The 23,944-nt window shown below is 41.2% G+C and overlaps 2 protein-coding genes across 7 annotated transcripts in view; one reads left to right on the forward strand and one right to left on the reverse strand.

Annotated features, from left to right (window-relative positions):
• The window catches only part of LOC119393793 (WD repeat-containing protein 37), a 160,372-nt gene extending 157,550 nt beyond the window's left edge, over positions 1 to 2,822 (forward strand). For all 4 annotated transcript variants that reach the window (XM_037660954.2, XM_049416367.1, XM_037660953.2 and 1 more), the window contains one exon: positions 21 to 2,822. In XM_037660954.2, the coding sequence (XP_037516882.1) occupies positions 21 to 182 (162 nt within the window). In that variant the 3' untranslated portion in view covers positions 183 to 2,822. The remainder of the gene's footprint in view (positions 1 to 20) is intronic.
• Positions 2,685 to 23,944, reverse strand: LOC119393791 (tyrosine-protein kinase Fer). Of its 3 annotated transcripts, none has more exons than XM_037660952.2 (18): positions 23,680 to 23,944; positions 21,060 to 21,284; positions 18,842 to 19,015; positions 17,943 to 18,039; positions 17,313 to 17,505; positions 16,360 to 16,497; positions 15,386 to 15,508; positions 14,884 to 15,006; positions 13,924 to 14,095; positions 12,928 to 13,026; positions 11,957 to 12,037; positions 11,096 to 11,293; positions 10,135 to 10,311; positions 9,308 to 9,521; positions 8,588 to 8,711; positions 5,369 to 5,520; positions 4,069 to 4,191; positions 2,685 to 3,354 (listed from the first exon to the last, which is right to left on the reverse strand). In XM_037660952.2, exons 2-18 carry the CDS (start codon positions 21,270 to 21,272, stop codon positions 3,215 to 3,217), a joined length of 2,541 nt encoding a protein of 846 aa, XP_037516880.1. In that variant the 5' UTR covers positions 21,273 to 21,284; positions 23,680 to 23,944; the 3' UTR covers positions 2,685 to 3,214. The 3 variants fall into 3 exon arrangements, with proteins under 3 accessions (XP_037516880.1, XP_037516879.1, XP_049272321.1); XM_037660951.2 differs by having other exon boundaries at positions 11,957 to 12,052; positions 23,680 to 23,943; XM_049416364.1 differs by lacking the exon at positions 23,680 to 23,944 and having other exon boundaries at positions 11,957 to 12,097; positions 21,060 to 21,290.

Consider the following 23,944-nt stretch of genomic DNA (forward strand, 5'->3'; position numbering starts at 1 on the left):
TGCACGCACACTGCTTTCAGGGCCACCGACGCATGGTGTGTGCTGCTGCCTGGCTCGACACCGACCAGGCCAATGTCAAGGCGAATCTCTTCACGTGCGGCTTTGATCGCAACACTCTGGGCTGGAACGTTGGCGTACCTTCTAAGGAGGAGTGCAAGGCCAGCCTTCTGAAGGCCAACTGAGAGAGCATCGCGTGGAATCCGTTGAAGGCTCTCCATATATCTTTATTTTCTTGCTTCGTTTTCCCGCACGTGGGCCAGCATGGAACAACAGTAGCATGCGCAACAAACTGTGACAAAAACGGGGCCACCGATCACGAGCAGTGGTGAACATATCAGGTGCAGGATGTCTGCGTCGCAGACGGCAGGAACAGCATTTAATCTGCGTGATCGGCTCAGCGGCAAAGCGCTGCCCGCTACTCTCTTCCGTTGAATTGAGCGTTGAAGTTTTTTTCTCTTCTAGTTCTTTGCTCATGCAAAAATACTTTGAACATTATACGATAGGAAAGCACTATGGAGAAACACATCCCCTTTAAGTGCTGTTTTGTGAACATCCTCTAGTTATTTTGTTAGTTGGGGGCAACTTCAGTTTAGCCCGGACAAGAAACGGGAATAGGCCAATCATAAAACAAAAGCTAAAATGGCAAGCAAGTGTCATGCGCAAAAGACTTGTACTGACGTACTGTTGTGCTCCTCCTTTAGTGATGAGTCTGTGATTTGGACTTCAAAGTGTCATGAGCTTAGACGCAGTTGGCTGGAAGCCAGATGCAGGAGATGTTTAGGACAGTCAATCTTTCATTTCTTTTTCTTCTTCGATAGTTGAACAGTGTATGCGAGAGAAAAAAAATGAGTTGTTGCAATAATAATATACTTATCCAACTTGTTTGAGTAGCGATAGCTGTTCCGGGTGTTGTGACAATGGCGCACGCATTTTTGTGCGCAGATTACCAAAGGAGAGTTTTTTGAGTGATTTGTGGACACCTTTGATGTTGTAGGCATCTCTTTCGTCTGTACAGTTCATTTGACAGTTGTGTCTTGTTTGGTTTATAAAAAAGTTACATAACGTGCTGAGGTTGTGTGGATATTTACCGTTTGTAAGTGAGCAGCCGTTAGTTACTAGCTGGCTGTCTCTGTAGCAGAACACTGGTCTAATAGTTACTAGCATTACCAGCCATGACGGTGTGCAATCATTCCCTCTCTTACCCGATGCATTTCACGCGAATAGTTCCCCAACAGTGTAAATGTTTCTTTTAAGGACAACCAAGACAATGATTTCTTGTGAACCACAAAGCATGCATTTCTACATGCTACGTACAATTCTTCGCATTTTCAAAATCTTAATCTACCATTATACAGGCCGGATGTTTCTTCTTGTACCATTAGCAAGTTGTTCTACTGTTGATTAGACATGCATTGTGAATGTGTGTTCACTTGGAAATGTACTGTCTGGATGTAACACCACTGTCGCACTGGGACATCTGAATGTCAGTTAGGTTGAATAAGTTTGTAGGAATGATCAAGAACACCTAATGATTTCGACGGTCATGACAGCAGTTTTGTGGTTATTCTTCCCTTTTCTTCAGAGCAAGCTGCTCATTGTCAGAAAACGTCTTATTAATTTCCGTAAAGGTACATTCAAGTACTCCCGGTGTGGCCTGGTTACCTGTTGGATGTCAAGTTCATTTAGCTAGAGTTCTTTCTCTTCAAGATACAGTCCCAGAACAAAGCTGCACTCTATTGTTTTCTTGTGCTACTCACGCCTCCGTTATTTATATGTAGCCTCGTAATAAGTGATTGGTGTGCTATTCATTATATGCCTTGAAAAATGTCACTTGACAAGTTGTTTCATACGGTTTCAGTTAATTATAAATTATACTCAGCGACAACTTTTCTTGACAGCACTGTGGAAGCTACAGTACTGAAGTGCATGCCTGCTACCGCTGCCAAAAATAAGTACTTATGTTTACTGATAATTTTCTCATTTGTCTTGCTGAAATAAATGCTGCTTTATTTATTATGAGACTCAAACAGTTGCGGCAAGTCGTAGTTAAAATACAGTTAATGTTCACCTTGCAAGAATGCCTTCCTTTTCTTTCCATTTCTTAGACAGCGCCACCTTTTCAACAGGCCCGTTTTCCAAAGTAAACATGGCATCCGTGACGTAGTGGGCGAGTGTGCAGCCGCAAACGCGCCGTTTAGTTCTCCAGGAAAAATATACTCGTAATATGATGCTAAAATGTACACTGAACAATCGAAATGTCTCTCCCATTCACATTTTTCGTGAATATGTTTTCTAAATGCGTTAATGATGTGAGCGAGCAAAACCGAAATCAGCTGCAAGCTACAGTACTACTTGCAGAGCAACATGAATGTGCGGAAGCCCCGCCTCCGTAGCCTTCGCTCCCCTGTCAAGATAAGTTGTCGCCGAGTATAGTGAAATTCCATCATTCAGCTGTCCCGAATGCCCCGTTTCTTTTAGTGTCCACTAGTACATACAGTTTTGGTGTCGGCTTTCGTATCATGTGTTTATGTAAATAGCATATAACTGATGATCTGATAGAAAATGTGTGAACATTTGTGCATGTGATGTATTCATTCTGTTCTAGTCTCCTTGTATAGGCACAGATGAAAACAAAAACTGCTGTGGTAGAAAAGAAAATTGACACGGTGGTACAGACTTCTACCAAAAACCTTGTTTTATTGCTTTTTTTTCCCTTGCTGTTTTTTTTTTCCAGAAAACAGTTGGCGCTTGGTTTTCTGACAGCCACTTCAAGCATGTTAGCAACCCTGTACACTTATTAAAGACATTTTATGACCTTTTCAGTTTTCCGTATTTATATTACTTTGCGAGGTTACACACATAGGAGCAAAACAGAAAAGTATGGCACAAAATAAATAGCAGCTGAGCTCCCAAGCAACACTGCCCATACAAGCTATCTTGCGTTGCCGTTTCTACAACAATAATAAGATTTCACTGTTAAAGATTGGTTCTGCAAAGGTGTACTTGTTCATGACTCACACAATTTATTAGACTTAAATATTTCATATTTACACAACTGCTGCCAAACATGAGACAACTCAACACAAAAGACAAAATGTTTTTCCGGCAAAGGACTGTCTGCCAGAAAAAACAAGCAAATGCGGTGGACAGCTTAAATGGCTAATTTGTGAAAAATAAATGTTTACATGTTCCAGTAATTTGTGTCCGTGTGGTGTTAAACGTGTCGGCCGACGCTGACCAGAGTTTGATGGATCTCCTGAAACGTAGGCCTCTTGTCCGGGTTGTATTCCCAGCACTGGAGCATGAGCTGGTACACTGTGTCCGGTACTTTTTCGGGGGCTGGTAACCGGTAACCTGAAATTTGAAGCATTCGAATAGTTAACACTGGTACACACTCCATGTTGAGTGTGTACCAGTGTTAACTATCGTGTGTACTATGTTGGGTCAGGTTCTCGGTGAGAAGTTTCAGACAGCTGCTACATACTACTATTTGGTACAGACCTACCTAGATGGTCACATAGGCGCCTGAAATTGCACGAAAAATATCAGTCTTCTGATTCATTTTGCTTGTTCCATGGCAATCTCCTCATTCTTACAACTGCATTTTGGTATAGTTTAGTGAAAAGCTCCAAGTTTGTTGCTACCACTAGCTAGTGTCAATACGTGGTACCACTCGGACCGCTTAGTAAGGAAAAGTCGAAATAAAAAGATCCACCAGAATAGGAATGCAAAACTTGCATCAAGATTTTACATAAAATGTTTAGCATTTCTTATTAAACCAACTATGCTAGTTGAAAGATGAGTTAGAACCTTCTCGGTTCTAACTTTGCGCCACGTCTTTCAAGGAATCATTTACACAAGGTATGAATGAAATATCTCTGAGCCTGCACAAGCTTTCTTCAGAAGAAGCACAGTATTTCCAATCACTAAGAACTGTAGCATGAACCTCTATCTTTGCGATTGCCTACCCAGCATTTTATTTTCAGATTACAGTGGTTTCTAGGGTATAGGTACTAAGACGGCAGCATGACTGGCTAATCAGCTGGCGTCACTGGCTAATCAGCTCACCTGTGTCTATCAGTTCCCTAGCTCGGCTGTTGGACATGCCACAGTAGGGAGATGCGCCAAGTGAGTAGATTTCCCAGGCCAAGATACCATAGCTCCAAACATCACAGACTGAGGTGTATTTCCCTATGCACACAGAAACCGCACATGCGTTAGTTTGGTTTGATCGAAGACATTCCTCCAAAATCCTTTTATTGTTAAACCTAAGTGTAATGTACTTTAACATGTTCACTGCACACGCTTTTTTTTGGTCTGGTTTAGGTGCATAGTGACCCACCAGTAGGCTATCTGGTATATTCCTTCAGGTGCATCGTGACCCACCGGTGGGACACGCGGCTATGCCTGTTTCTTTCGCTCCAGCGGGATGGCGCTGCCACATTTGCAGCGCGTGTTTGGCGCGTTTATTTGAAAGATGCAAAGCAGTTTTCTGCCTTCTTCGCATGAATCTATGTTTAAATACAAAGTGCTTACCACAAGAAAGCACATGAAGTCAGTTTTCGTGACAGAAATATTTTATTGGGTAGATTTAGCGGCTCCTTGGAAACAATTGCGCCACCTCACGTCCAATGCAATATGCAATATATATTAGTTGCAATTTCGAACTTCAGATGGCAGCACGAGATTGAGAGCTGTCATGCATGGGTCACCGGTGGGTCACACAGCAGAAAAAGATTTTTATTGAATGCGTCGTGGGTCACAGCCTTTAACATCACAGAAGTATTCCTTTGGGTGTGTGTATCTTCATGCAGCAAAAATCATACCTCTGCATCCAAGTGTCCTAAAGTTATCGCATCCGCAAGCAGAGAAATGCATGTAACTTTGCAGCCGCATAGGTGGAGCACAGGCCGTGAACCACCGGTGACCCACAACGCAGTGAACATGTTAAGAAGCTATTCTATTTGCGCATTTTGTGATTTTGTTGTCAAACCTTTTTGCTTTGTATGGTCCGAAAGAACCAAAAGTGGAGCTTGTGTGCCAACTTTTTGGCAGGCAAGGCTTTTGTACATGACTTGGCTAAATTGCTTACTATGCATATAGGCCATAAAGAATTCACGAGGTATCTTTGACAACCACGTATACGTGGTCATCATATGAAAACCATAAGCACCATTGTTTCAATATCTCTCAAATGCATGACAAGACTAATGAGAACACTTATCACACTGAACACTGAAAGAAATGTGTTTGATGTTAGGAAAAGTTATGAAATGCTGCGTTACAGAGTACATAATGTGCATCTCTGTATTGGCAAAGCGCTACAACCAGGCTTGTGTCTTTGCAAAAAGGGAGCAGAATCACATACCAAAATTAAGAGCCTCTGGTGCCGTCCACTTTATGGGTATCTGCTTCATGCCGTCCGACACAATATATTCCTCCTCCTCTCGTGACATGCCAAAGTCCGATATCTTGACAACATTGTTTTTCCCTACAAGGCAATTCCTTGCAGCTAAGTCCCTGCACAAGAAAAAAAGAATTTTTCATTGGATTACGTACTTAAAATAATGTGAAGATACATATTGCTATGTAAAAGAGGGTGAATACAATGATGATGAATGATGTTTAATGGTGTATATCATTGCAAATAGTTCTGCGGAATCCCGCAGGGTGGCAGAATTTCTCTTTCAGTTTCTCTTTCATAACTAGGCGTGTGCGAATATTCGAGCACTTCCAATATTCAAACGAATATTACAGTATTCGAATTCGCTTCGATTCTAATTTAAATTATTGGAAATTTCGAAGCATTCGAAATAACGAATAGGTGTATATTAGGCCGCATGTAACCCTCCTGTAAAGGTGGTTTCACTGCAGTGGAGGGATGCTGTACCGTGAATACACCTTTCCAGGAAATATCCGCACTGCCGCGAAGCCCCACTTCAAGGTTAAATGAACATATTACCCTCACATCGATTCGTCATTTTATTGCGATAGCAATTATATGGACAGTCTCGGCTGGATTTTGCCGTCGCCTTCGCCGCCGTCATGCACCGTATATGTATAAGTATGTATATATATATCAAAGTCCCAAAGAAAAAGAATTCAGGAAAATGCTTCCGAAGCGCAAAATCGAACTAGCGACCTATCGTTCCGCAGCGCGTGGCGCTAACCACTACGCCAGAAAGCGCAGATCTTTCAGGCAGCTAACGGCGAGCGTTATATACACACCCTTTACTGATGGCAGGACTCGAAGACAGCAGGCGCTTATAAGCGTTTCTCATTACCAGTGAGATGGCGCGAGGAGCGCGTCGGCGAGCTCGCTCGCTTCTTCTTATATTTGCGCAGGGAGAACCTTGCCTTTCCGCTGTCTGCTCGCGCGGTTTTCTCTTTTGAAGTTTAAAAGTTTGTTATACCGGCTTATATGCTCTTAAGTATAGTCAATTTTAAAGCGTAACATATTTTACAGGTTATCACTAGCATTCTACTGAAAGTCAAATTGTGCTACTATTCAAAGTTGCTTCCAATTCTTTTGGACCAAAAACAATGACATTTGCACATGCCTTGTTTCAATATGAAAAATATATTGTGCAGGTTAGTTTGGTCATGACAAATATGCTTATTTTTGTTTATAATATGTAATATATACTGTTTGAATTCGACTCAAAATTATTGGACCAAATCACTATTCGCTTCGAACCTTAATGCATGAATAAGCACAAGCCTATTCTTAACGCTTCCACCACCTTGTGGGATTCCGCAGAACTGATTTGTAATACGTGTATGTGCTTTGAGTTGTCTATAAATTTGCCCTCGCACTGCCAATTGCTAGGTTCCTGGTTAGCTGAATTGGTAGAGCAACCGCCCCAGAAAGGCATTGGTCCCGGGCTCAATCCCTGGGCCAGGACGAATTTTTCAGCTACTAAGAAGCTTTCCTTCTGAGAAATCCGTGTGGTTCTCATTCTGGCTTCGTGCTTCAAGCAGGTGATTGTCAATTTCCCTTTCTTAATGTTTGATGGTGCAAGAGAAGACAATGAATATCACCATCTGTGCAATAGTGGCACACTATAATTAATATTTCTAACATATGCAAGAAAACTGTTGTGTAGCTATCATTGTAGATTCAAATTGGAAAGTTCTATTGCTATAGCAATTACATGGAATCTTCAGGTGCATTTTTTCCACTGCTGTGAGGTTCCGTTCCAAGGGTGATAGCATTGCCCTGCACATTGTATGTTTTATGTGCGAGTGAAAACGTGCGAGGGCAGCTGACAGTTGTGGCACAACTGGAGAGGAAACACGCTGGCCATCTTCCATCTCGTGGAAGGTCCACGAGTGGTCCCAAAAACGAGGCTGCAAGGTTCCAGCAGGAAATGCATACTCTAAATGGTCGGGTAGGATCACACGCACCCTATCCTAAGCAGGGTTGAGCACACTGCTCATACCTTTGTACATGCTGTGTTCTCACCGCTCGGTTTGCATTGAAGCAATACACAGCACAAAAGTCGCTTCACTTGCTACAGTGGTTATGTTTTCTCACACCAGCGTTTTGTTGAGTTATGCCAGGTTGAATGCTAAAGGAGTTACCTGCTAGCCTTAGTTCAGGTGAGCTACGGTAAGTAGAAAATGCAATCATGTACCATTCTGGCTGCATCTTAAGGTGCCCAAGCAGGGCCTCTTGCTTCCAAGAATGTAAGGTGGCTCTTTCATACTGATAGCTATTATTATGATAAAAAATTGCAATGTCTTGCATGGAAGGCATTGGTGCAACATGAATTTTAGTCTGTTTTGAATGTGAAGCGTTTTCATTAGTTTATTGTAGCATCAACAGTAAAAAGGAAGCATCTCTCTCGCCATCTTAGCTTGTACGTTAGCTCGTATGAGTATATGACTTTGCAGCACCTCGTTCAACATTTTACACCACAGAACAGCCGATTGTTATGCACATGAAAAAGTTAAAAGGCAAGATCACACAACAGTATTATAACAGCTGGCTACAACCTTAAAGTCATTGAGTCATTTTCAGGGCTGCCAAATTATTTTCTTACTAAAGCAATGACAATGACCGTTTACTCAATGAAATAAAAGGTGGATATTCATCTCACTAATTTTGACCCAATAGCTTGACAACATTTTACAGATTCAATGGTTTCTTCACCCTGGAACTCCGTTCTCGAACTCTACCCCGCACCTCCACCAATTGATAGTATACATTTAATGGTCTAGGTACGGTGAATGTTTTATAGATGGTGCAGCAGTCAGTTCCCAAACTGTGCCGGCACAAGCACCAACCACAACAACAGTCTTCTTTGTCGTTTCTCTACGGGTAACCGTATTTATCACTACACTGCCTTTGCATATATGATACATGGTGTGTGTAACGTTGTTATTTCGCAAGTGAAAACTGCAAGCTGAGAGAAACAAAAAGCAGAAAGGCTTAATGCAAACATAAATGGAGACATAGTTCTAGTGCCTCAATTCTCTGTTTTCCTGCTTGATGCGACATGCCTACCGACTGCAAAGTTCACGTTTGCACATGCGGCTGCTGAAATGGAATTGCAAGCTAAATGTAGTCAAAAACGTGCTGTACCTATGTATGCAGTTCTTGCTTTCGAGGTAAGCCATCCCAGCAGCTGCATCCGTACACATGTTCAGCAGGTCCTTGGGACTTAACTTGGGACCTTGGTTTCTCAGAAATGCCAGTAGAGAGCCTCCTGGGAATAAAAGGCATCAATAAGATCTGTGAATTCGGCGGGGATGCAGTGCGTGGTTATGTTTGAGGTACCAGGTAGCAAAACAAAAAAAAATTGAAGAAACAAGCGAACCTTGGAAAAAATCACTGCAGAGGCTTATTGTCCTTTCTTTGTACTGCCACAAAGGTGCAGATTTAATATGAAGTTCTACATTGCAACGCATTCTGCTGGCTATGGGCGACAATTTCGAACACAATTCAGTGCAGAGTATTACTCTTCCTTCTGGCAGATTTTTATTCGAGAAATCAAGGTACGTAGCTGGCTCGAATTGAGGACGTTGCCAACAGCAGACTGCTTCACTGAGTTCATGAGAACATGAAAGCCATGAAAAAAATGTTTGTTTCTGTACTCTTTAGACTTGATCACAACACTCCCCCCCCCCCTCTTTTAATGTGACTTTTATACCGGTAGGTGCAAATAGAAGTACCAAGACCATTCCTTGATTTACTGAATGCATTTGCAGGCTACCAGGTAATGTCTTTCCTTTTGCTGCTATCGCAGTTCTGCAAACCTCTGCACTTGACAGTGCACATAGAAGAAGAAAGAAAAGTAAGCACCTGGCACGAGTTCCATGACAATCATGATGGGTTGTTTCTGAACACAGATTCCAATGAACTTGACTATGTTTGGATGGTCATACTGTTTCAAGATTCTTCCCTCCTGGAGAAACTTCTTCTTGTGTTCATCCGGCAGGTTCACACGGCACGTCTTCACGGCCACATCTAGCCTTTGTGGATGCAGAACTGCCCTGTAGACATCTCCAAAGTTTCCCTGTTAAAAAGGAAAAGTGAGTAATAAAGGGCTCATCAAAAGTCCCTAAGCCATGAAAGAACCCCTTCAAAGCAAAAGTTTTATAGTAATTTGGAACTAATCACCTTGCAGAAAGCAACCTTTAGCAAACGTTAAATCTCGCTGACGTCTGTTCCAGAATGCCATTAAAAAATGCTGCCGCAACATGGCAAACACAGGTTTCGGAGACTCTTTCTATTAATTATCACAGTCTTGTAGATTATTAAACAAAGTGACAACTATATAGTGACAACACTGAATTGACTTGCTCTTCATTGTTATAACTGTGTGACGTGTGTGGAAGACAATGCAGCCCCTGCCAACAGTTTTAAGGCAGAACTTAATGCTTGACAATTTGGTGCAGTACACAGGTTGATAAGAGAATCGGTGGATGGTACTGCACCGGATGTGAACAGACATAAATACATCAGTCTCAATGCGCAATTTCTGTCATTCCAGAGTCGCAGCGGCTGTGAATGGCCTACTATTTCAGCACTCTGTAAACCTTCTTGTGAAATGCTTGCAGTAGTTCTACACTCTATTATCTTGGAAAGCTCTAGCATAGGCATCACCAGCTATTGTACTTGAAACTTACCCTTCCGATCTTCTCAACAAGTTCGACATCGTCATTATTCAACTCCCATCGCTCTCTGAAGATGGGAGTCTGCAGTATTGCCCCGGATTTGCTTGTCACAGGAAGACCAAGATGATGCTGATACACAATCAACTCTTGCACCGTGCCGAAGGCTGGCCCTTCAAACCTGTATTTTCCCTGCACAAAATCAATGAGACAGAATGTTGGCTGCATACAGTCATATTCCATGGTGACTTTGAAAAATTAGAAAGTAAAATCAGCATTACAACCAGAGCTAGGGAAATTCTGGCAAAAGATGGAAGCGATTGTCAATGGTACATTTAAGGCCCAGCAAATATTACTGCTGACAAAGGCGTCATTGAAAAGTTGCGAATAGTGCTTGCAATGCAATCCTGACTGCTCATGCACGCTTATTCAGGACCTTATACGAGAATTTAGTATTATGGCATTAGCTGTTGAGGCTGCATAATTCAGGCTTCCTGTGCACAACATACGAAGGCTCAAGTTTCAGATGCACATTAAAGAACCACAATTATATAAATTTAGTTTAAAGGCTTTCACTACAAAGGATCTCTCTGTGAGGCTATTGGTTTGGCATGTAGAACACCACTATGAAATTTCATAGGCCTAATTTTATCAATGTATGCATATGTCTAGGGACAAACAAAAAACAACATTGTAAAATCAAACTGAAGTACGAGGTTTCACTTAAAGCAGTTATTTTACATAAGTAGATTAGGTCTTAGTTTGAAACCATTTTAAGAGTGAATAACATTCAGCCTGTGTATGTTCTTGGCGCACTTGAGTGACTTGGAAAAACTGGTGATCACACCTCTTGTTTAATTTCTAGCTGAAATAGGCATTCTCAAAGGCTGCACCATCTGCCGAACATGTTCCAGTTAAGTTGGTTTACATGGCTCACTGATCAAGTGCATGGACAAAAAAGCGAGACATAGCTTACATCAGCTGTAGTTTGCACGATGAAGTGCTTGTGACCCTGCCAGCAGACTGAGAGGACCACCTGCTTTGTTTCATTTCGTATCGTCTCTCGCACGAGATAGTCACCATCATTGACAAGAAGCCGAACCACTTCCTCCCTCGGTAGAACACCGTGGAACCAGTCTTCGTCTTGCAGTGAGATGTTAGGATTCACAGTCATCTAGATAAAGAACGAAAAGTGAGATAGAAAAATAATTATGCTGTTGTTCAGATGTCACTTAACTTGAGAGAAAAATTGGAGAGGAACAGAAAAAAAATCATTGCAATTTTTTCCAGCGTTGTAAAGCTTTAGGGCAATACTCGGCTAATTGCCGTGAACAAACAGCAAACAAAAAAAAGAAGAAGGAAGGAAGGAAAGTTGAGTACAACCTGCATTTCCCTTTTCTAATTGTTTTTAGAGCTTCTTAACTTGGTTGTAGAAGCTAAAATATAACATACACTGCACATAATTGCATATAAACTAAGATCATACCATGATACCATGAAAAGTGTGTGATATAATGATGACCCGTTTTTACAGCACTCGTCATTTCTGTGGACAGATTTTTTGACCTTCTATTTTGCAGCGCAATACCAAACAATGTGCCATGCTTCCGCGGGCTCCTAACTTCCAATTACAGAAACAAAGTATATTCTTTCAAGTATAGTACTTAAGAGCAAATGTGTTACGCTAACCGATTAAAAAGACGAGACTTGTTTCGTATTCTACGGATTATAAGCAATAAAATAAGAGACGAATGAGAGAACAGTGTCATTCAGAAGACAAGATACTAGCATTCTATGACAGCGTTATGGCATGCAGGGACACTGTCGTGAAACTTACACGGCTGTAAGGCTTGAGGGTGCTGTTAGTCTCCTCAGAGGTGTTATTGGAAGTGATGCATTCCTCGGAGTCCTTGGATTGCTGGGGGCGGTTGGCCTGGTATGAATACACTGAACACTTTGGTACACACACTTGTTTGCTCTAAAAATAATACTATCGGGTGCATGAAGCCACATGCTTCCACAGTACAACCACTACATGCTCTATCTTTTAATGCCATAAGGGCCACATTTGGTGCGAAACATTTCATTATTAAGTGACTAGCCGTTTCTAGTCACTAAGGTACATTCATGCAATAAAATAAAACACTTTAGAATGATGCAAAATAACAAAACCTGTTTTGTAAACTTAGCTGCAAAAGGGTGTGATATGAGGCTAGTTGCTCATCGTTGCATGGAAACAACTAAAGATTGTGGGTTTAAGTACTGTTAGATTTGAAAGTTTAACTTTTGTAACTGTGGATAGAGCCTACCGCTAGAGGCTGACCAGAAAAGATGCAATATCAAACAAAGGTAGCAATGCCACCTTGGAATTTTCACACGAGCTCTTTATAGCATTTTATATTTTGTCAGCCTCTGCTTATTCTCGTTAGTTAGTTGTTTATCCGTAATAAAATCACATTTAAATTAAATTACAAAATGTGGCCTGGTAACATAGCTTTTGTTAACCTCTCTTTTTGAAATAGCTAGTCTACGATGTTGGACTGATGTCAGTGTCACAGTTTTAACTCGTAGGTTTCATTTTCGCTCATAATACCAAAAATATCTTGCACTAATTAAGTACCATTTGTGTTGTTAAGGAATAATTGGACTGTCCAAATTGTGTTTGTGTCCGGTCGATTTAACTAATATGTGCAACAGAAATATAGTATGCTAACAACCATGCACTTCACTGTGCACATTCTGCCATGCAACACAAATGCAGCGATAAGATCAGGCAAAGTAAAAAAGGAGCAAAGAAATTTTATGCACCTGCTTTTTGAGGAAAGGGCTCTTTAGCTTGTCCACAAAGTGCCTAGCTGCAATTTTGCTGATTGTTGTAAAATCCATTATCTCGTCATCTTTGATGCTCTGAAACAAATAGTTCAAGCGTGAGTTACTGAGTATACCTGAATGAGGCATGAGTTCAAAAGTGTTACTTTTTTTTTCTTATCCAATATCCAATACAGATGAGCTTGCCTGATTTAATTGAATTAGTGGCGAGTGAGATTTATTAGTTTAGTTGACTTGAATCTACACATTGCCAGTTCGACCAAGTAGAATTTCTTTTCGCTGAATGAGCATGAAGTGCAGTACATGCAAAAGTTGCATTTCCCATTACACGTGTATAGGCTGTTCCTTTCTTTTTTCAGTGACTGTTTTTTCGCTGGCTAGCAGGTGTTATGAATTTATTGCTCAGTGCAAGATGCACCTTTCATGTACCGAAGGCCTCTTGAATGTTATAACCAGTTACGGCTAAATCACACGTGCAAAATCAATAGCAGCGTACATTCTCGAACTATACAAGAGCATTAATTATGCTGGAGTGTATGGCGATGTATGTATAAACATCCAATGTGTTCCACTCTTAGATCAGATTTCAATCACAAGTAACTGTGCTCACCACAGTAATTGTACTGCGAGTGTTCTCTGCTTTGTTGGGAACAAGTCTGCCCAATAAAGAGTGCAATCTTTACCTAGGGGTTTAGGAGTTCGTCACTGCTACTACAACTTGACAACGTACATTTTGTGATATGCTGCAACATTTCAATACGTACTGCAACGTTTAACATTTTAATCGCACCTAGCTGCACTAAGCAATTTACATAATATAAAACACTGATACTTAGCACCCACCATTGTGAGTTGTGTGGCACAAGATTGAATTATAACAAAAACAAATAGCTCTAATCTAGTTTCATGATCTTTGTTCGTAGAGAGAGAGGTAAGCTTTTTCTTAAGCGAGTTATAACGATAGAAAAAGACAACCTGCTCGCCATTGAGTGTGACATCCAGGTCCAAGGCTCTGGGAACTTCGTTTCCCATCTGTGACACAGCCTGTACAAGCAACTGCAGTTGGCTGTTGAAACGCTCCTCCTGGCACTTAGCTTCATCACGTTCCCTTTTTATTATGTCCACAGCTCTCTTCTTCACCATGGCTCTACGAATTTGAATGAATGTATGAAACATTACTCCATTCTTTACTCCATGCAACCATTCTTTACTCCATACTTCTCCATATTTCAGAGGGAGTAAAGGGGATGACAGGCAAGAAGCTACAGTGACATAGCTTGAGTGTGCCTCTGACCTGATACATAAGCTTGGCACCACAGCATGCAGTGTAACACGAGATTACACAGCCAGTCCGAAAAAGAAAGGCCATAAGTATAGCTACAGTAAAAAAAAAAAAGACTAATAAAATGACAAAGTTTAAAATCTATGCCCTAACATTTACAAAGTGCTTGTACAGCTACAGTAAAAAAAAAACAAGAAAATGACAGACAAAGTTTAAAATCTATGCACTAATATTTACAAAGTGCTTGAACTCTGTTAGCGATAAGGTGAACACATTGCATTTACTTGAGCATTAGTTATTCAATATATACCTGAAATGGGAAAGTGTCAAGTTTGCTCACTACAACTGATATAGTTATGAGGAGGTGGCCATTCTTCTGCAGTCCTTATTAGAACAAGCTTTCCTTGACTGACAATGAAAGGGTAAAAAAAGATTACTGCTGTTGCTCCATCTCAGTGCCTCGCACCACCTTTCATGCCCATCTCCACTGAATGACTGTGAATTCCCTAGCTGGCAAACAAATCTCACAAACAAACTGCAAGCCAATTGCGCAAAGGGCAAGTGTGGGCGACTCGGCAAGAAATCTGTGGCTGAGAGTAACTGCAAGAGCTGAAATTTTCACAACCTCTCAGTGCAAATGCAAGGGCACTTACGCCGATCCAAGGTCAGGAGTCGTCTTTATCTCAGACACATCAACTTGAAATTGTGCCAGTTGTGTCTCTTTCTCCAGAATCACAGCCTGAACGTGGGCGACCTTTGCTTGCAGTTCAGTGATCCTGCAACAGTGACAGAAATGAAGCATACAAATTGACTTGACAGCACAAATGCAGTACATTAAGGAATAGCCACACAAGGGATTGCAGTTGGCAGCTGGTCTCTTGATTCAATGATGCAATCATAGAATAACAAGGACAGCAGCTGTAAAAGGTTCTGAGACAGACCTGACAAAATTATTCGGCAGCAGATGTTAAGATAAAGAAGATGGGCTTGGTTTCCAGTTCCTTCTGATAAGTGTGCTCTATTCCTAGAAAACTGATATACAACAATTGATCCTGGTCCAGTGCATACACAAATGAAGTGTTTATAACTTCTGAGAACATTTATGTCTTTCTGAGCACATGATCCCATGCAATTCCACCCTTGCAGTATGCTTACCTTTCTCTCACCGAGTCGATAGTAAATTCATCGACTGCAATCTGCTCTGGCTTCAGTTTTCCAGCATAGTTGTTTAGCAGTGACTCATCATAATGAAAGTCAATTGGGGGAATTGGTTTTGACCTGAAAGTAAAAAGTTGTACATCAAGATCATATGCACTGAGTCAACCTGTGACTTTACAGCATTCAGCTATAACTCTATAACTTCTGCAGCTACAAATCAGTCACATGGAGGTCTCCAACGAATTATTTTAGGACAGAACATGAACCTGACTGTATACTTTACTAGAGCTTGTGGCACTAACCTTTTAATGTTTCACAACTGAAATCCAAATTAAAATCTTTTACAATTGACGTTTAAAGTTTTAGTGATTAAATTTCTTGGCAGAACTGCGCAAGAAAGTGTGATTTATTATACAATACCTGAGGGGTTAAATGTATGGGGTCATGAAAAATGTTCGAAGCAGACCAGTGTTCTTAAAATGTACAACGAATGTTAAGTGAAGGAAAAGTGCACAGTAATGATGTTGTAACACGTTTAAAATGAGCGATTGAATGCACATATCAGAAAATACAAAATAGCTCCTATTTCAAAACTGATGCATATTTCACACAAGCGACATCAGTAATTGGAATGTAACTAATAATAAGGCTGATGATTGTGAATACATATACGGTATTTTCTCACATATAACCCCCACCAAAAAACGAAAATTGCACTTAAAAGGTTAAGGTGTGGGTTATATCCAGGGGTTATATGCATTTATTTTTGTTTTTTTCTTTTTTAGTTAAAGTTAAGGGTGCGGATGATATGCATGGGCGGCTTATATGCGAGAAAATATGGCAAGTTCCTCACTGAATTCAGTACGCCTTTCATCATAAATACGTGAAGTCAATGTGATTGTACTCGGTCATGGCTACTCTATTGAATACGTGAGTTAACAGAAGAGGAGGCTGAATCTTTTCCTGCTCACTTGTATCTGTCAACAAAGTCCTCATATTCTTTTTCACTGTTGACTTGCTCTACGCTTTCCATGAGGGTGCTGTGAAGCTTTTGGAATGCCTCTGAACAAAAATTTGTACGATGCGAGAAGTCTCTCATCACAGCTTGCCTGAAAGAAAAGTAACAAAATATGAATCACTGAATGCTCTCAACTGAAGCTAGGAGGCAAACGAGTGTAAAGAGATTGACACTTTACCGGTAGTCCTGTGGAAGCACAATCCAAAAGAAATACAAGTACATTAATATTAAGTGTGGCACCAGTAAAAGTCAAATAATGCAAAATGTAGTTCGATGAACACAAGCGATTACATTTGAACATGTAAAGCACATAATCTAGTTACATTTGCCTGCTGATGCGTGCTTTTATATTTAGTATTACTGAATTGAATCCATATAGTGGCTGCCTGCATTCTACTACGGCAGTCAGTTGACTTTGTATTTTCCTAAATTATCATAAGTTCACTGATACATGCAGAGGAGGAGACATCGATCTAAATTCCACATTGCTACTGATTGTTACCAGTTACTGCAAATAAGTCCCACGTAAAACAGGAAATGCTTGAGCTAAATCTACTTAGCCAAAAAAGACATCATGCAGCACAGTACACAGCACTAGAACACTGTGTGTTTCTTAGTCTCGTTTAATTTATTTTTTGTGCTACTTAGATGTATCTCAGTTCTGCAATACCAGCTAATTTCTCCCTCTCTAAGAAACTGCTTCTCTGTGTGGCTGTTCTACACAAAAGCTTTTGTCAGCCCACTGTGCCTAATGTTCAATTGCTCACATCCCTCACTAGTTTGGTATGATGCCAGCGATATCGCATCATAGTAGCAGTAGCATGAAGAAGTCTTTGGCAAAACAGAATGGCCATTTATGACCAGCTATTAACACACATTCATGAGTAATGTGTGCGATTACAGTACCAGCAATCCACAGCCTCTTGCTGTACAGTTTGTTGATATTGCAGTAGCCCCGGCAGAAGCGTTGTTCTCAGGTGGTGCTCATAGTTCATCGCTTCATTCAGAAGGAGGATGTAGTCATTATGAGCTTGGTGCAGCTTTCGAGTGGCCTTGATGTAACGCTCTTTTGCCTCTTCAACTTTCTTGTTTCCTCGCCCTGAAAGTGAGAGTATTGTGTTGGTGTGCATCCCATTACATCGCAATGTCTTAATACCACGGAAGTTGTAAAGCAATGTAAAAATGCAAATCTAGCAAGATGTAGACCTGATGACTCATAAAAAAAATGTGGGAAAGATCATTAGCAGCTGTTTATATAAACTGTTATGATGGAAAGGAACATTAAGAAACCTATAATGAGCTTATACACTTTATTTTTCAATGTGAACCTAAATATATGGGAAAGTACTATTGGCACATGCTGAAAAAAAGCATGAGAGTTTTTCCAATCCAATTCAGTTCATCGTACCATTCGTGACATACTCAACAAAAACTAAGTTCTTTTTGCTGGATCAACAACAGGGAGGAAAAAATGAAACATCCTCATTTTCACTGAAGCAGCAATAATTTTTTGCAAACGTGCTGATCTATAGTTACCTTTCATAAACTGGTCTTCATACTTTTCCTTGGCAGCTGCAGCATTCTCTATGCATTTTTCGTACTCCGAGGTGCTCCTGAGGACAGCGTCTCTTAGCTTTCATGAAAATGAAATCAATTTAAGTTTGTCACGATAAGAAATAAAGCATCGGTAATGATTACTGTGCTCAAACAAAAGGATCACAACATTTATATGTAACAATTACAAGTCGCATATAAATTGTTTCATTTGTAATACACATGCATTGTACAATTAACTTTACATTTTGCAATTTAAGTGGCTACAGTGACTAAAAGATATCCTTAATGCAAGCTAATCCTGGCTTCTTCCAATACTTTCACCTTACTTGCATAACTGCAAGACCTTTTTTTATTCTTGTAAAATTTATTAGGTTTAGCAGTGCACCATGTTTTCTTTGATTCCTAGTACTCCAATCAGCAAGTAGCAGGGGCGTAGCCAGGGGGGTGGGGGGTTCAACCCCCCCCCCCGAAATTTTACAGTTTTGCTTGCGTATATATACATGCACACATACAAACGCACGCACGAACATACATAAAGTATGGTTGAACCCCCCCCCCCCCCCCGAAAAAAATTTCTGGCTACGCCCCTGGGAAGTAGTATACAAATGAATGCTTCCTGCTAAAGTGTGTATTCTTTAACGTTTATCACCATTTCGTTCCAGCTATTTTGCAATGTTTCGGCATGCACTTCATAATAAGTACACATATTTTATTCCTAAAAGCATTTTCCACATTAGGCAAAGTGCCATATCTATTGTAGTTTTTACATGCGCTATAGAAAGCAGATATAAATAGAAAAAACAAACTGCAGAAATGTTTGAGAAACGTTTTTCAAACAATGCAAACTCCTCCAAGAAAAACTTCAAGAGAAGAGGTACCCTTGTGAGCTCTCCGTGGATCCTTTGATGTTCTTCCTGATACACTTTCCTGAGAGCCCTTTTTTCCAAGATGAGGCAACTCAACTTGTCCAACGTGTGAGTGGCGACCAGATCAGCATTCTGCTTAACGAGCCTTCCAATTGTTTCCGTTGTATCAATGACAGAGTTCCACGCCTAAAACAATGTACAGTTCATTCTGTTACTCATAACAAGTCTTAATATAGGTATTGTAATTGTCCCAAAATCAAACCTAGCGCTTCCAAAAACCCTTAATAGCTTTCCTGCAAAGCAACACCTCATACTCCGTAGCTTTATATTCAATTAATGAACACACTCAACAGTTGTACATCTTTTAATGCATAATATAACAGTACTCACAATCATCAACTTTGCGAGCCTCTTTTTTAAAACTGCACACATAGTACTTTTTCATAGGTTTTCTTGGGTAAAACATTGGTAGAATTGTTGTAGTCTAGTGCTGCTAAGACACCATGGGTTTGATTCTGCACCACTGTAGGAGCATTTTAATATGAGAAGAATGTAAAAATGCTTGCATTCCATGCTTTGCATGAACATTAAAAAACTCCAGGTGGTCAAAATGTATTGATAGCCACCTATTGCAGCATCTGTCATAACGTGGTACTTGCTTTGGGGCATTAACCCTCATAACATAAATTTAAGAACGAAGCATAACTTGGGTGCTGTGTGATGTTTCATAACCCGCTTCAACTTCCTGCTGATAGCTGTGTTGCTCTGAAGAAGGCACACTATATCTAAAGTGTCCTCATGACAGAGATTATGAGATAAGGGAAGCAACTATGCAGTGAGTGTTTTTGAGGAACACGCACGTGTTCACCTCCTGTTAGATAGCGGCTGTGCTGCATTATGTGTTTGCCTTGCTTGCTTCACCATAAATGCCGCTAAAGAAACCTGCGCTGTGCAGGGAAACCAACTTGCAGCTCTTTAAAATGATAAGTTGAGTTTGGATCAATCACAATAAAATAAATCACGAAATATCTTTGACTGCCTATTTTTTATGACGCTTTAGTGGCAGGCAAGTAAGCCTATTGGGTAATTAATTCATGCATGTTGTCATTGTGCGATTAACTGCCAGAAAACATGACTTGTGTGGCCAATAGATAGGAGAGAAAAAGAACTTATGTATGTGTGACTTGCATAAAATATGGTAGTCAAAATTACATTTTGAAATTTTATGTGCTGGTGCAGCAATCAACAATTAGAAGATGAGTTCATAAAAACAAAGCTGCTTTGCACTAATCTCACTATCATTACATTTGTGTCCCTGACATATTTTTAAGGTTTAGTGGAACTGACAAATAGTAATGTGAGTCAGGTGTATTCATTTGCATATACACTCACAGCATTGCCTTTCATCATGTATTACGGACTTATAGCTAATTTAAACAAAACTCTGTGAAAGTGATAGGTTTTAACTTATGTGAGTGGGGCCATGGAAATGTGTCTAATCCAGCAGCTTCATTTCAAGACAGAGAGCATTAAGCTCATTCTTCTTGTAATAAACAAACAGTTTGCAGGTTTCCTTTCAGTTTTCCTCAGGGCACCCCCATTAAGTCCAAATTCTAGATGTGATGTCCATCTAAAAGCGAGCCTTGCATATTCTTGGGCATGCTTTTTTAGCTTCTTAGGCAAGGTTTTTTTTTTCTTAGAAAATGAATTTGGTGCATACGGAGTGTTAATATAGTGATATCTTTAATCTACATAAAGGTTAGAGTATAATATGCCTTTAAGTTGTGTGAGAGCTTAAATTTAATAAAAGCAATGATGATGGCAGGTCTTCATTCACTGTGAAAGAAAGAAATGTTTTCTTTGGCAGTAGCAAATCATGCAGGAAATGGTGAAATAGCCATGGCGAGCTGAAGTTATAAGTAATATTCTGAATTTACTTAATATTTCGATTACTAAAGCAAAACATTGACATTTTAGATGTTCTCAAGCATTAATCTATCACTGCAGCCTAAATTGTTATTGTGTTTAATAATAATAATTGTTGAGATTTTACGTCACAAAACGATGATATGATTATGAGATGCCACAGTGGAGGACTCAAATTTTGACCACCTAGGGTGTTTTAGCGTGCACCTAAATCTAGGCACACGGGCCTCTAGCATTTGTTATTTGTGTTCAGTGCCCCCTTATTGAAAAGTTTGCAGTGTGATGAGAGGAACTTAAAGCATACCTTTGCTACTAGACTGCCAGCGAGTTCATCCCCAGTTTCTACTTTGGCTGCCTGCACACACAAGGCACTCAGGGCCAACGAATATTCACGGTCACATTTCACACGGTGCACAATACAGCGGCGCATGTTCTCCAGAAGTCTGAGCTCAGCATCTTGCACAGAGAGGAGTGCATCGTGGGAGCTCCAGCCTTGGAGCTCTGTGGCGAACCCCATCAGCGCAGTGACCTGCGATAACATAATATTTTAGAGCAGCGCAAAAGACGGGACAAAGGGCAAGAAGTTCACAGACGAGCGCTTACCAACTTGCCTTACCAACTAGCCCAACTGTCGACCTTGCTGCGATAACATTTACACAATTCTTTAATACACTATGTTGAAATAGCAATGTGAAGGCAAAAGTACATGGGAAATGACTGTATGGAAAGAGTACTTTCTTAGCAAATATGTGGTCAGTGAAAGTGATCGTCAAAGCCACCCATACAGTTTGTTAACATTAAAAAAAAAATGCCAGGCCTGCACTGAACACGCAACAGTCACAGCGAAAGCTGGAGGAGTGTCCTTTCTAGAGCCTGTAGTAAACTCTCTCAGGGTGACTACTGCAAGTGCAGTTGCAAGGTACCCACTATGCCATGAATCGTCATAATTTTGCAAAGTCGGGAAGCAACCACTATGCCATTATTCATCATTTTGTGTAGAAGCAAAGTACCCACTACCCACTACACATCTGTAAGGCATTTTGTGCACTTTGTTGATGCTATGGCTAAGAGCCATTTGTGATGGGTGGGAAGTCTTAAACCACCCTCTCGTTACGCAATCCTGTGGTAGAATACTTTGCCATGCAGAGGGCCCAGGTTCGAATTCCGCTCAATCCTGGATATATATATATTTTTTTTTGCATTGCGCGGAATAGCGGTTACGGACAACAGTGGCGGACCAAAATCGGCTGCTGTTGTGATCTCATAACAACTTTCGCTGCAAAAAAGTTGTATGCTGATAAGATACGGTATATCTACACTAACAAAAGCACATATATGTATGTTTGAAATAGTGGCTTGGACACTGAGCAGCGATTAAACGAAAACTAGAATAACTAACTGAGCGGTGTTATAAAATCACCTTAGAAGAAAGGTACATCCTTGAATTAACAAGCCGCACGCTTGAGCACATTTACGTCCGCACGTGTTACACTGAAATCACTATCTTCACTTACCTTCCGCACCAAAGTTATCGACGCGCGGAACACATTACGCAAGCTTGCTACGAAAGCAGCCTCGCCTTTCTCGCGATGTTTTTTCTAGATATTGCTCCACCCACGACGGCTTAAGTCGCAGCGAACAGTCGATGCTAAAGGGTGTATCTATCAAAGCGGCCTTGGTTTGGCTCGCTGCCCTGATCACTGCCCGAGTCTCATGGACACAGAAAAAATGGGAGCAGCCGCAGGCGTTTTATCCCCGGTTCGATCTCGTGCAGCGGCTGCTGCCTTCGGAAAGGGCTAGCTGCGCGTTGTTGCGTCGGCATAATGAGAGGTGTGGGGATGCAGTTACGAGCGCACGCATGTCATGCGGGAAAATATGCCGCGCGGCTTGCATTTGCATAAGCGCAAAAAAAAAACGTCGGCTTCCGCCGTGCGTCTACCGTTATGTGACTGGCATCAGGTACGCACACCCATAAACTGCGATATGATCCGCGACCTAACTAAAAGTTCAGGATCTGTATGGAGTTTTCTACGTGGACGCAAAGTTAATTCAGATCTACTGTGCGTCAGTATGAGCACAAAAAAAAAATGTACGTAACTTACAGATTCTAGTTATGTAATACATATTTATAGGGTAGAAGGGAAAACAAAGTACAACGCTGTCGCGACTTCTAGCAGTTAGTTTCGGTTCTCGCGCGCAAATCGCACGTTAGGGAAGGGCGGTGCCGTTTTCCCTTCTTCCTTGTTTTCCAGTGAAAAGCAAACCATTTTAGGCTCGTAAAACGCAAAAATACGAATGATAACGGAGTTCAACAAGTCAAGGGCAATGTGCGCGATCCACGCGCGCGATCTTTGCGCGCAATCACGGACTAAGCGCGTATCGGTCGTTCTACGTGCTTGAGCGTTGTTTTTTTTTTTTTCGTTTTTTTTCCCCATTGCCGATAAACACACGCAGTTACGTAGAATACGCGTTACTTTTAAGCGTGTCAATAGGAAAAGGTGCATCGCGAGCTTTCCTGAGTGAACGCGTTCGGACAATCTTTACGAAAAACCCGACCAAAAATCGGAGATTTTGGAAAAAGGAGAGAGAGAGAAATTGTCTGTGTTGCAGCCGGCGACCGCAACTGTGCGTTTATTTTAACATCCCGACCAGGGCCGAAGATTGTGGACACAGTCTGGCCGAGTTCCGCATCAGAAATACATGCCTAATTTTAGAAGCCGGCCTCCGGCGCCCGAGTCAGCGCTAGCCCACGCGCTTTTTGCTCCCAGACTTTTCTTCGTCCGATGTGCACCATCGGCGCACACTTTCACCATGCAGTTACCGCGAAACGAAACGACCTCCTATAAAATTCGCATTTAGACGACCTTTTCAGGTAGGACAGCAACTCAGTTGTCGTTATTTACTATTGTCACTATCACACTTACTTGCGAGCGGCGAAGACGAAGTGTTTTTTTGATCCTCGGAGCAGCGCAGCACAACTTGGAAGCTCACGGACGTATCCGAAAAAGACGGCCGTAATCCACGTTGCCCTTCATTGGAGCCGCAGGTTAATCCAGGGGAAGAAAGAAGTACGGGGTAGGCACAATCACACACGCTGAGCCTCCGTTAGTGACACCAGCAGGACTTTGCACACGGGTTACGAGAGAACAACAACAAAGGCGCAGCCGCACGCTCTGAATGCTACTCCGG

The sequence above is a fragment of the Rhipicephalus sanguineus genome, chromosome 5 (assembly GCF_013339695.2).
Source record: "Rhipicephalus sanguineus isolate Rsan-2018 chromosome 5, BIME_Rsan_1.4, whole genome shotgun sequence".
Classification (NCBI taxonomy): Eukaryota; Metazoa; Arthropoda; class Arachnida; order Ixodida; family Ixodidae; genus Rhipicephalus; species Rhipicephalus sanguineus.

Bases quoted from the DNA above. Each gene is read 5' to 3' on its own strand.
- LOC119393791 (XM_049416364.1), bottom strand. From the start codon at position 21,272: ATGGGGTTCGCCACAGAGCTCCAAGGCTGGAGCTCCCACGATGCACTC. The intron at 19,016-21,059 runs GTATGCTTTAAG...ACATTGTTTTAG, and splicing joins CTGGCAGTCTAGTAGCAAAG to GCGTGGAACTCTGTCATTGA. The intron at 18,040-18,841 runs GTACCTCTTCTC...TTTTCATGAAAG, and splicing joins TCCACGGAGAGCTCACAAGG to CTAAGAGACGCTGTCCTCAG.